Source organism: Myotis yumanensis, unplaced genomic scaffold (assembly GCF_028538775.1).
Source record: "Myotis yumanensis isolate MYYU_CA2020_CCGP unplaced genomic scaffold, mMyoYum1.0.hap1 SCAF_3, whole genome shotgun sequence".
Classification (NCBI taxonomy): Eukaryota; Metazoa; Chordata; class Mammalia; order Chiroptera; family Vespertilionidae; genus Myotis; species Myotis yumanensis.
This window is the reverse complement of record NW_027223754.1, coordinates 135,432,510-135,445,663: the sequence shown is the minus strand read 5'-3', so window position 1 is coordinate 135,445,663 and position 13,154 is coordinate 135,432,510. Positions and strand designations below refer to the sequence as shown.

The 13,154-nt window shown below is 37.7% G+C and overlaps 1 protein-coding gene across 1 annotated transcript in view; it reads left to right on the top strand.

The window, feature by feature from the left end:
• The window catches only part of TMTC2 (transmembrane O-mannosyltransferase targeting cadherins 2), a 413,884-nt gene extending 402,662 nt beyond the window's left edge, over window positions 1–11,222 (top strand). The window contains exon 12 of the mRNA XM_070409633.1: window positions 10,831–11,222. Coding sequence (XP_070265734.1) covers window positions 10,831–11,010 — 180 coding nt within the window. The 3' untranslated portion in view covers window positions 11,011–11,222. The remainder of the gene's footprint in view (window positions 1–10,830) is intronic.
• The last annotated feature ends 1,932 nt before the right edge of the window (window positions 11,223–13,154 follow it).

Sequence of the window (13,154 nt, the reverse complement as noted above, 5' to 3'; positions counted from 1 at the left end):
CACTGAGCCAAACCGGCTTCGGCTACTTTGTGATTTTATAAACCTGTTTGACATGTCTCACAGAATCAATATGATTCCTTATTTCAGTCTTTGAAATGAGTCTAAAAGAAATCAGAGTTGGCATAAGAAAATGAATCATTGGATCCAAAATAATTTATTTTGTTCTACCTTCCTTTCCGAGTTTTGTTTGGGGTATTATTTGTGATGTATGGGTGAATAATTGTCCGATAAATATATTTGAGGCCAGCAGTTGCTTGAACTCTGGGTCAGTGGGATTGCTTTGTTGATTGCTTGTTATTTTCTGGTTTCATTCCTTGTTTTATATTAACATGGTAAACCCAGGATAAAAGGCAAAAAAAAATAAGGTATAGTGTTTTCAAAACCAGAATTGCTCAGAGAAGAGGTAAGACATTGGTAGAGTAGGTGATGGCAATACAAGAATCTGTATTATATACAGTTTTGGAAGCTGTTTTAGGAGAGAAAAAAAAATGTCATCGAGCCAGTCTTTAAAACCTTCTTATAGATATAAAAATGTGCTGACTCTGCAGGCTTTACGGATGATGACTGATGCAGCCTGACTGCGGTGATTTCAGATAGCATCATTTCAGAAATACAGACAAAATGTGCAATTGAATGTAGAGATCTAGAGGGTGATATGCGAGCATACACCATGCGAGTGACCGAAGATCTGCCCTTAAAACTCCCTTGATTTGCTATGAGTTTAGATATGCACAGGCCATGTTTATTGTTACATTTCAGCAGGTGTGACTCTTTGGCAAGTGGAAGGCTTGGAGTGTAGCATGGCTTCACCTTTATTGGTGTATCCTGATGGAATATTTTTTCTGAAATGATGTGTGGAGACCTTGCAGTCATTATTTTTCCAAGCATATATCAGCAAAGTCTTGGCCCTATAAAAGTGCAAATAGAACGCCACGCATTAGACACTGTGTTTACACTTTAATTTTAGTCCTTGGAAAGATTAATAGTTCCCGGAGGAATTGCTTTGCTCCTGCTTGCTGTTTGATCTGATCATCCTAACTCAGAACATTCGCAAAACTTTCCGCTTCCTGCGTGCATGAAGCCTGTGGTGAATTCTCTCAGTGAAACGTGTTTCTTCCTGCTGCGGGGGGACAGTTGCTGCCTTCTAATGTCATGTTGAAATATGCTTGCTCTCAATGACACTGTCACTCTTGAATTAATCCTGCCTGTTCACACCATGGTCCCCATCTGCTTAGTGAGAGGAAAGCAATCTTACCCATCTTTACAGTGTGTGTGCCTAACCTAAATTTTAATCCACTGTTTTGAGGTCTCTGATATCCTCACTCCCATACTTTTAAAAAATGAATATTTTCAATAAGTCTTATTCAGGAACAAATCTGTGATTTCCAAAATACGCAAACTTGTATCTCTTTGTTGACCTCCATCAAATCAAAGCTATTTTATTGGCCAACATGTCAGTCAATTGGAGGACTGTTGTACATAGATTTAAAAACTTCCTGAATTTGATTGTTGTAGCTTCTTTTGAGCTTTACTCTAATATAACTCTGATTTTTGTCAATGCCGTATATCTGTACCTCTGACAGTACTGTATTTTTTTTTTATCAGATGATAATTTGCATAGCAAAAAAAGGCCAGAAACCCTCCCCCCCCAAAAAAAATTTAGCTCTCTGCTTCTATCTTCTATAAGCCCAAATATCAACTTCAGTATATCTCTGAAATACATTTTAATAGCAGCATGATTATTCCAGTGACATGTTTCAACTCCTTGGAATGAGCAATCATTTTATTAAATGTATTCAAACTCACGCTTCACACATACACACTTGGATGGCCTGTACAGCTGGAAATTCCTTCTGTGTAATATGATTATGATTGAGAAAGCATGCATATGTTCCTCCCTCCTTTTCATGCTAAAAAGAAATGAATAAAGTGTAGAGTGAATTATGTTGCTTAAATCATATTTGAACTTAGAAACAGGCAAGGAATGTGGTTCAAAAAGAGGAGAATAAGGTGCTGAGGCTTTTGTGAGCGCTATCTCTATTAGCAAGGACAGAGCGCTCTTGCTGTTTTAAAATAGAGATGATACTGGCTTGTTGTGCAGATTCTTTCCTAAGCGTCTTTCCTTCCGTGTCTTCAAATTCAGTACATTCTTATTTTTCCCATTCGCATGCACTGTGAATCATTCTGTATTTTTTCACTCTTTAAAGAACTTTTTATTTAATAATTTTACTGCAAACAATAAGTTACATGTTTATTTCAAATCATAAACAATATGGTGATTATATTTTATACAAGGTATGGCCCGAGTCTAGGTTTTCCATTTAGATTACATGAGAGGCGTTCTTGTGAAATTAAGGACACCAGGAAAACCTATGTTTGAAAAAGACTTATCACAAGTGAAGAGTAATTTCTTAGGTCATATTCTTAATTGAGTAGGTACACTTTAAAATCTGTTAGAAATAACCACCACCTTTGAAATCACTCTGTGAGCATCACTCTTTGCTGTCCTCCAGAACTACAGCTGTTGGCATTTTGATTGCCATAAAAATGAATAGCACTCCACGCTGTGGCACTCACACCCATCATAAAAGTTAAATGAGCATTCTTGTAACACCCGCTGGGATGGAGCAGATGTGGGAGAGAAGGATTGAGCGCACAGGATAGAATGTGTCACTGACAAATTGAAACTACTCCCTTAATACAGCGTTGTGTCTTGCCTGTCACCTATATCTGTTTTGTTTTATTCAAAGCTATTTCAAAAACACAAATACTGTATTGAAACTGAGAATCAAAATGAATTATTTCTATTATCTGTCAGACTTTGCCTTGTCACTGCTGTATTTCTGGGTTATTTTCCAGTGCTGGATGTACAGTTTGGTAAATCTTTTTGCAGAGGTACTTCCTTCAAAATATGACTGTAGTGAAAATGTGACTACCAAGAGCTGTCATTTCTGAGTTGAAAGCATTGAATTGCTTGTGGGTGTTGGTTTGTTTTTTTCATCACAGAACTTTGTGAGAGATTTTTTTGTTTATTGTATTCATCTGTTTCGTTTTTAGTAAGAATTTTTTTTTCCACTTTTGGTTTGGTCTCCGAAGGGTTAACAGCATGGCTGTCTCACTGCTGACATTTTGTTCTCCAAACTAATTGAAACTCACTCTTTTTTATCAGGGCTTCTCTCCACTGCTGGCCCTACTCTCAGCAGTTTGTTGAAAACAGGTAAAGAAGGGGTAGATCACCGAAAAGAAAATGTAAAAAGCTATTAAGCTTATGAAAATGTTACTAACCTCTCTAGCAATCAGGAAAAAGAAATTTAGCACAATAAGACACTATTTCACAACTTTAACTTTACAAAACTTAAAATGGTCAGATGATACCAAGTGTGATAAAGGACCCGAAATGAAGAAATCTTTGTTACGTGCCAATGCTAATGCAATTCGATACAACCACACTGAGAGCAATTTGGTAATATCTGGTGAAGTTGAAGATCCTCTGTGATCCAGCAATTCCACTCCAAGAAACTCTCCCATAAGTATGTGTAGAGACAGCCCTCTATTAAAGAGTCAGTATTTCCATCCTTGGGAGGATGGGAGTCCTTCACTGGAATGCATGTGAAAGAACTAAACCTTACATAGATCAACATGGATACATTTGAAAAACAAAATGATGAGTAAAAATTCTGCCAGGGCTGACCAGCAGCCCCTGAACAACAGATGAACAGATTACTCCAACACAGTTCCACTGTGGGGGAGAGGCCTAAGGGGCTTACCTGGCTAAAGGGTCCAAACAGCCTCCATAGCCTGCCTCATTAGGCTTTTATTGGAAATTTTATCATTAGAAACAATCAATAGGGTGAGTAGTCTTGAGAGGACACATGTTTACATTGTCCTCTAGAGGCCATGGATGAAGCATAAGGATTCCAGTAAACACCCGGGCGTCTGCACATGCACAGACTTGCTTGGGAAGATCAAGGAATAATTAGGGGCACTGCCTTTGATACACCCCTAAGTCTCCCCTAAGTTTGAATTCAATAAACAGGGCAGGCAGCTGTCCACACACTTCCCTTTTTTCAGAATGTCCTCCTTATAAACTTTCCAACCAAGTCTCATGCTTCCCCACAAAATTCCAGTTGGGTGCTCAGTAGGATGGCATCCCATGAAGGATAATGACAAATGGATAAAGTTAAAACTTCAGAATGTATGCATTTTTTATAGGTAGACAAAAAAAAATAAAAGTGTAAAACATATACTGGGCTGATAAATACCAACTTCCGGTGGTTTTCTTGGGAGGATGGGAGTGAGTTCAGGAATACGACAGCAAGAGGTATTTGGGATCTTCAATTGTCTTTATAAGTTTTATTTGTTAGGCAAGTAGACAGCTTTTTTATAGTCTCTGAAATTTTTATATGCCTAAATTATCCTATATAATAAAGAGCTAATGTGCTAATTAGACCAGACAGTGGACCGACCTTCTGGAACGACCAGTGGGTGGGGGGCGAGGCCAAGAGGCAGCTGGGGCTGCAAGGGCTGGGGCAGCCAGGGCTGCGAGGGCTGAGCTTCTTGCATGAATTTCATGCATCGACCTCTAGTTTATAATAAAAAAGAAACCTGCATATGGCTTTACTCCTGTGTTCATTCATTTAATCTGTCACCCACCAACCAGTTCATTTACCCATTTATTTATTTTTTTCATCAAAAAAAATTTTATTTAACCCAAGAAAAGATGATTAGAACTTAAACCAAGTCGGGAGAAAGGAACAAAGTATAATTAGAAGACAGATTTAGCGGAGATTTGGAAGTAAAGTTGCCAAGACTTAACAGTTGGATGTATGTACATGTTTGTGTATGGAGGAAAGCAAGGAATCAAGTCTAATTTATTCAGGTTTCTAGCTTGGCCTTGGACTGTCTGGACAAAAGAGGAGGAATGATATTGAAACTGAGGGAAATGATGTATCTAACTTTATCTCAGGTGATATTATAGTTTTTTCATAAGCCTGACAGACAATCTTAAAAAAAAAAACTTTAATCCAGTAATTATTTATTAAATATCTGCCATGTACAAGGCACAATAAATATAAATAGAATTCTTAAATTTATGCATACTCTTTTTCATGAATATTTTTCTTTAAAGTTTATACCATTAATTTTTAAGCATCATGGTACAGTTACTGCTCCAGTAAATCCAATTGGGTAAGCAATTTCAACTAAATACAGTGTGCAAACTTCATCAAGTTATTTGGTAACTACTTGAAAAAGATTGAGAATCCATTAAAAACTTCATACCATGCAAATTCATTTCTGTTATATAATTTATATTCAGAAGGGAAGTTAAAGGTGGTTATCTTAAAAGCATCCCAAGTATGTATAGTATATTAATTGAATATTAGCTGGATAAAAGTAATCTCAGGCATTCCTTTTTTTTTTTAAGTTATTTAGTTCATAAAACAGTAAATATGCAACTATATAGATAATTTCAGCGACACTTTGAATGGAAATATTTTTTAATATCTATTTTTAAATTTATTGATTATTTTTTAGAGAGGAAGGAAGAGAGAGAGAGAAAAGTTGATTTGTTGTTCCACTTATTTATGCGTTCACTGGTTGCTTCTTATATGTGACCTGACCAAAATTCTAGCCCACAACCTTGGCATATTGGGATGACACTCTAACCAACTAAGCTACCTGGCCAGGGCTGAATGGAAATATTTTTATAAAGTTAGAAATATTGGTGTATTATCTCTGTCTATCTTTTTCATAGCTTCCTTTGCCTGTTGATTTACCTTCATAAAAGGGAAGTGGCCACAGGGATAATAATGGGTCTCAAAGAGCCAGTTACTGCCTGGGTTTCCCTGTCTTGCCTAATCAGAATATTTCAACAAGCCCTTGTTTACCTTTTTCTAGGCCCCACCTACGTCCTCTGTTCAAAGCTCTGCATTTTAGTCCTGTTCCCAATAGGAGCACGAATTCCCAATCCTAAATCTCCTTTTGGTCTCACTGTTCCTGCTCCATAGATATGCTCCCAAGACTACACAATATACAAAGGCCAGGAAAATGACTTTGTCTTCCTGTCCTGAGTGCTTAGAAGACCCTGTGAGCTCAGCCTGGCTCCTGAGGAGCCTCAAGGGAATTAGTCTAGTGTCAGACCTTTCTCACCTTGCCTTTGTTCCACCACACCCCAGTACACATCTATTATTTTCGTTTTGCTATTTTCCTCCAATGCTGGAGAAATAAGCCAAAGACCACAGTAAATTAACAATAAAGGCAGAATTCCCTAGAGACTTGAAAAAAGACGTCACTTGTTGCCTCAGCATGGCTGCCAGTCAGCCCCTTTGATGTAAAGCATCTGTTCTCTTCAAGGAAACAAGAAAGTCTGGTTCTTCTTTCTAGTCTGTGAAGTAGGAGGTGGTGTCATTTGTTGTCTGGAGCCACAAGCCCCATGTTACTGGGTTGCAAGCTGCTGACTGCCTTTGTTAACATGCTGAAGATTTCATCGGCTGTCTTTAATAAAAGAGGATGTGTGTGAGGGAAGACATCAGCCGTTGCAGTTGGGTTTCTGTTCTCCAGCCCATGACTCGTGGCTGGCAGATGGCAATGACACCCAATATGTAATCAGACAGCCAGTCACCTGGACTTCTTGCATTTCAGTTATACAGCAATCTTTAAGTCTGTTTAGAAACCGTACTTGCTCTTATTTGGTTATGAAAAGGCTTTTTTAATTTCTTCTTCTGTCCAACAATATTTAGTCCTTTACTACTCTGTTAATAAAGCTTCATTTGAATACTTTTACTACCTTAGATAATTTTTGGGGCAAGAGAAGAATTCTGTTTTATGGGAGTTTAGACATTTGATCTGACATGTTTTGTTCTATAGGAACTTCATTCTCTTATTAGGAAAAAAAACTTTGTTTCAGAAGCTGTAAAAGGATATAATCTCGGATCTGGAAATGACCTCTAGACGAGTGCTTCTCAAATTTTAATGAGCGCACAAAGCACCTGGCTATCTTGTTAAAATTCAGAATCTTCCTCAGTAGGTGGCGCCTGAAATTCTTCATTTCTACTAAGCCCCTGGGTGATGCTGATGCCCCTCCCTGAACTCTCATTTTTGTAGCAAGGCTGGATGACCTGAAGGCAGGCAGTCCAGTGGGCACCCGCTAAGCTGCCCATGCGATTGCCGTGGAAGGGAGATATGATGGGCTTAAAAGATGAAAACCCCATCTCTGAAGAGACAAAACAACCATAGAGGGAGAAAGTAGTCTATATCCAGTTTTAGTCGTAAATTTTTAACAAGCACATGAAATTATTTATGTCAAAAGACACTTTCAAAGCAGTTACCTGAGGCAGTGGATATGTATGTCACATATGAGCACACCTGCATGTCAATTTCATCAGTTTCCAGTTATGCAAATAAGAATCTATAAGTATTACACAATGTATGTGCACTGATTTTTAAAATAGCTTTCTTACTCTATTAAAATAGATGCATTCAAACCACAATGTTTCCTCTGAAAATTGTAATCTATTTATAATTAGATCTTTGCTTAAAAATATTGAACGAGCCCTAGCTGATGTGGCTCAGTTGTTTGGGTGTCATCTAGTGCACCAGTGGGCTGCCAGTTTGATTCCTGGTCAGTGCACATGCCTGGGTTCCCCGTAGGGAGTGTAAAGGAGGCAGCCTATCAATGTATCCCTCTCACATAGATGTTTCTTTCTCCCCCTTCCCCTATCTCTGAAAATCAATAAAAAGTCTTTTAAAAATTGAATGATTTTCTTAATATGCACATTTTTAGTTTACTTGGATTTTTATTCTTTAGGGGACACAATAAGTATTATGTAAGCTTCCAAAGATCTGTTATCCCATATGAACTTCATAATGCCAATTTTTGATTATTTTTGTTTAATGAGAAACATGCTAAGTGTGGAAAATGAAAAATTAAAGTTATTCCAAAACACCAATATAATTAGCATTCAGACTCATTTTGATAACAGATTTAACTTCTTAATTGTATTTTCTTATAATAATATTAACTTTTTCCTCCCTAATTTGAAGGTAGGGAGGTGACTCAAAGTATTCCAAGCACAGAAGAACTCAGGCTGCAATTTAAATAATAATAGCAAAGCCTTGGTATACTTCACCACCTATTTTCACCACCTTCTTTTCCAGGTTAACCTAAGAAAGGCTATGGAGCCACTAAAGGAAGAGCCAGTTTACAAATCCTCAGCATTTAGAGTCAGGAGTCCTTCAGGCACACTGACAAGGAGATTCCACTTTGTGTTTTTGAGATGATAAGGAAACAGAAAAGAAGAAGAAAAAGATAGTAATCTGTATTCTCATATACTCTTAACAACAACTCTAAGAAACAAGCACTGTTACCCCATTTCTAGAAGAAACTGAGGTCTTATATGCTTACTCAACTTGTCCAAGTGCACACATTTCTGGGTGGAGCCATCATTGGCACCTGGGCAATGGGATTTGGTAACCTCTGAGTGTTTTTAAAAATCCCCTTGAGTTAAAATTCGAGTTAGGTACAGACACTTTGGTAATGAAGTGATTCAAGAAGTAACAGCTATCCCACAGAGCCATCTGGTTTCTCTCTGCCCAGCCACTGGGCCTCTTCTCTTTCTGTTAAGTAAGGAATGGTCTCCAACCCTGGTTCTCCCTCCCCATTTCCTCGCTTCCTACGCAGGAAGTAGGAACACTTCATCTATTTAGCATCTCTAGTAATTCAGACTGTGAACACACTTCACCATCAGTTTAGTAGCTGTTTATTGGTTGTGATGCTAAGCTCTGTGAGGGGACATCATTCAGAAATGTGTTCAAGCACCAAACGCAAGATAATAGTGGTGGTATGACAACACAGTTCTCTTAGGAAGACAGAGTAGGTGGTGTTATTTTAGATTTCCAGTGAGGAGATAGTCACTGCACATGTAATTTGGAGCTGGGTTTATTTGGAGTGGTGGTTAAAATTAGATATTGACCATCTGTATTTTTCTTGATAAGTGTGGAGTCATCCAGACTAAAAGGTTTTCGAAGGTTAGTAATAGCTTATATTTGCAACATTCTTTTTGGAAAGGATGTTGAAAAGTTGGAGAATAATGCCCAGTAGTTGAGGACTTTAAGAGAATTTTGGTATACATCCAGACACATATTATGTAGCCATTGAAATGAAAATTGTAAAGTTTGTATAGCAACATAAATATCACAAACATGCATTTGCTATATCTCAAGCACAGTGAGCCAGGAAAAGTAAACTTGACATTTGTAGAGTATCTACAATGTGCATGTACTGTGCTACATTTGTTTATTTTCTCTTATCTTTCTAACAATGTGCAGAAAGTTGATATTATTTCAATATTTCATAAATGAAAGAACTGAGACACAGATATATTAGGAGACTTCACCAAGGTCATAGCAGTGGCTGAGCAAGAACTCAAATCCACATCTCTGACAATCCAAATCTGATCCTTTTTCCCCAGTTGGTTTATTCTGAGCTACTCACCCCTCTCCCCAGCATTGCTTTAGTTCAGAAATAATCGTTTTTACAGTAAAGAGTAGAGTCATATGAATTCAGCTGAAAAATGCATGCATTGTGAAAATGTTAAATCATAGAAATAATTGTGAATTATTTTAGGCGGTATCAGATTTGCCAAGACAATTAAGAGTTGACATCATCTGAAAAATGAAAATATAATCTTAGCATAAACACTTTTAGTTTTATCTGATATTTGAAATATGCGTTTATGTAACTGCCAAAATATTAGCTACTCTGCAAGCCAGAAAGTTCCAGGGACAAGACAAGAGCAGTACAGCCCTTATTCATTGATAGCAAGCAAAATGTTTTTTCCTTTGGGAAGGAGTGTTGTTATTAACTAATGTCTGAGAATTTGGGGATGGTAACCCTGTATTAAACTAGTGCTACATAACATACTTTTTTTTTAAAGTTTGCCTTTCACATGATAACTTTGTATTACAATTACCACACATTACAGAAAAATCTGTTTGCAAATTATTTTTAAACAAATAGCATAAAACTTCTCTTATAAAGGTACCGTATTTTATCTATTATTAGGTGTTTATAATTCACTGTATTTAGAGTAAACGCTTATCATTAGAAGGTTAAAAACTGACTTAAAAGTAAAGACTTTGTCTCATTAAATTACTTGAGCTAAATTTGGAAAGGACTGTAGTGGTTTCATTTGAATTTTTTTTCCCCACGATAGTTTACCCTGAAAACATCAGTAAAACTTTACAGTATATTTTACTTATTCATGTTTTTATAAATGGTGTGGAATATTGCTAAGGAGAGGGAACAAAGGTGGGGGGTGGAGGGGGTCAATGGGAAAAAAACAAACAAAGGGGCCATCTGTAATACTTTCAACAATAAAGATAAATTTTTAAAAAAGAATTTTAAAAAGTGGGTGGACACAGAAATTTGTCAACTTTTCCCATTTAATATTGTATTTCTTGGTGTTGAGTTGACCAAAAGTTTAATTCTGTCCATCTGAAATTGTATCACTTTTTTCTCAGAGTGGCACCACCTGACTTGGTTGCTAGGTTTTCATATGTAACCCATTCTTTCTCATTAAAGACGAAAACTATTTCTCTAGCTGCCTGCCCTTTTTAAAAAGGTACAAAGTACACAGCGGCTGTTTGGAAACTTTTTTCCCCCTCCTTCCTAGTTATCTTTGTCTGTTTGTATAAATTGCTAAATTGCTTCCATAAAATGCCTCCAGACATAAGGGAATCATTTGCATAAGTGGATGAAGGTTTTTGTCTTCCTCGAAGGAAAGCTTGCGATGGCCTCTTAATCGGTTTCCTTCCTCTCTCTGGCCCTAGTATCCGGCTGCGCTGATGAACCTGGGAGCCATCCTGCACCTGAACGGCCGGCTGCACAAGGCCGAGGCCAACTACCTGCGGGCGCTGCAGCTCAAGCCGGACGACGTCATCACGCAGTCCAATCTCCGCAAACTCTGGAACATCATGGAAAAGCAAGGCTTAAAGACTTCCAAGACCTGACACAGGGGCAGCGCCTCTTCCTCCTCCACATTCTCAAGCTGGCTTCCTTAACCAACAGGACTTCCCAGCGGGGCTAGGACAAGAGCTGGTTTGGACTTCAAGGCCAGGGCAGAGCTCACCGAGGTCACTGCCTCTTCTGGGAATATCCGCTTAGCTGTTGGCACAGCCTTTAACACCAAAAACGGGGGCGGTGGGGGGGGGGGGGGGGCATTGGAAACCTCCTGAAGGATGTAATTGTTACCCATAGAACTAAACCAGAGCACTTAACAAAGGATCTCTTGGCCTTCTGAATGAGGGACGGCGTCTAACTTCCAAAATTTGTGCATTTTTGAAAGCTAACTGAGAAATTATATTGTTTCCTAAACACTGTGAGAGGAAGCCAGAGTGTCCACTCAGCCACGGTAAGCTATGAAGGTCAAGTGTGCATAGGAGAGATTAACGTGTAGTGTGAACCCCAGGGAGCCGGCGGTCGTCCTGACGCTGCTGCCTTCCCTCTCTGGGACAGCCTGCTCATCAAAATTCTGCAACTTAGAAAACTTTTTTTTTTTTTTTTAATACGATGTCAGGACCTGTGAGAGTCTACACTTGTTTCCTGACTAGTGCACATGCCACATTATGATTTGGATGTCAGTCTTCACTTTCTTGGGAATCATTTGCTTTTCATGATCTGAAAAGGATATGCAGCCTAGCGAAACCCCCATTTCACACTGGTATTGTGGGAGGGGCCAGGGAGGCCTCATACTTGTCAGGCAGGCATTTTTTACTTTAAAGTCACCAATATTTATCCCCCCCCCCCCCCCCCCCCCACACACACACACAAAAAAAGAAAGAACGAAAGAAAAAACTGCCTAGGAGAATTCATTGTGTTAATTCTTAGGCTTTTGAAATTGCCTTTTTAAATGGCTATTCCTGGTTAATGCACATGCTTATATAAGGATTATAACAAAAGAAGCTTAACGGTGTTCTAGCTCCAATAACTAACCAGCAGCCATTAGACATAGGGAAGGTGCTTTGTTCTTTCCAGATGTTACTGGTTAAAAAAACAAGTCTGCTCAAAGGAGTGTATAATGATGGTTACCAATGACTTTATATTTGGGAAATGTTATTATTAAATGCTAATATCTTTCTAATAGGTACCAGAACAGTAATGCTGATACAGTTTTAAGGAATTGTTTTTATCGTATTTTTCATATTTTGCTCTTCCCCCCCCAAAAAAACATAAAAATGACTTCTTATTTTAAGCTGCAGTAGAGTGTAGCATTAGCCTGCGTGTTTCTAGGTTTTCTGCCAAGTGCTTTTTACAGTTGAAAACCATTTCTCACTAGCAAATTTGGTATTTTGTTTCATTACCTATTTGTAACCACTTCAACATTCATTTCACAAGTAAAGGAGTATAAAAGATGTAGAGAAGAACATTTGTTGAACATTTTTTTGACTTGCAGTCAGACTTTGCTACTAAAAATTAACTTTGTGAAAACAATAGCCCACTATTAGCTTCTTCATAAAGTAGAAACACAATACTGTACATATTTATTTATTTATTATTCTATAATAGCAGAATAACAAACAAAACTTGATTCATCAAGCCAATTCCTTGCAACTGAAAATTAGCCTTTTCTCCTTTACACTCATGCTCCATGTATATATGGTCAGCATCCCCATTAAAGGGAAGCTGCACATGCAAATACATCATACTATGTTGTCTCCATATTTTATATGTTTTTCTGCATATCTGAATACAGTGGGATAAAGAATCTGAAGTAGTGTTCCTATGGCATTAGTGTTTTTGTAAGAAGGGCAAATGTAGTGAGAGAGATTTGGTGATGGCATTAATAAGAAGGCCCTCCTACCATGTATAGTATTTTGTAAACATTTCACTGAGGGGCCAAAAGTTAAATTATAACTAAATCACTGTGTTCTCAGAATGATATTTAACATTTAACAACAACAAACCCGTGGTCAAACCAAAAATAGGGGTTGAAGTGTATTTTTCATCTTCTACTGCATTGGCAATTGCAAACAAATAAATACTACAAAAGGAACTTAATATAAGGATATAGAGATGAATTCAATGTCTAACATTTTTATTTATTTAAATATTGACCTATGATGATTTCCTAGTTTTAACACTTAATGTCTTTTTC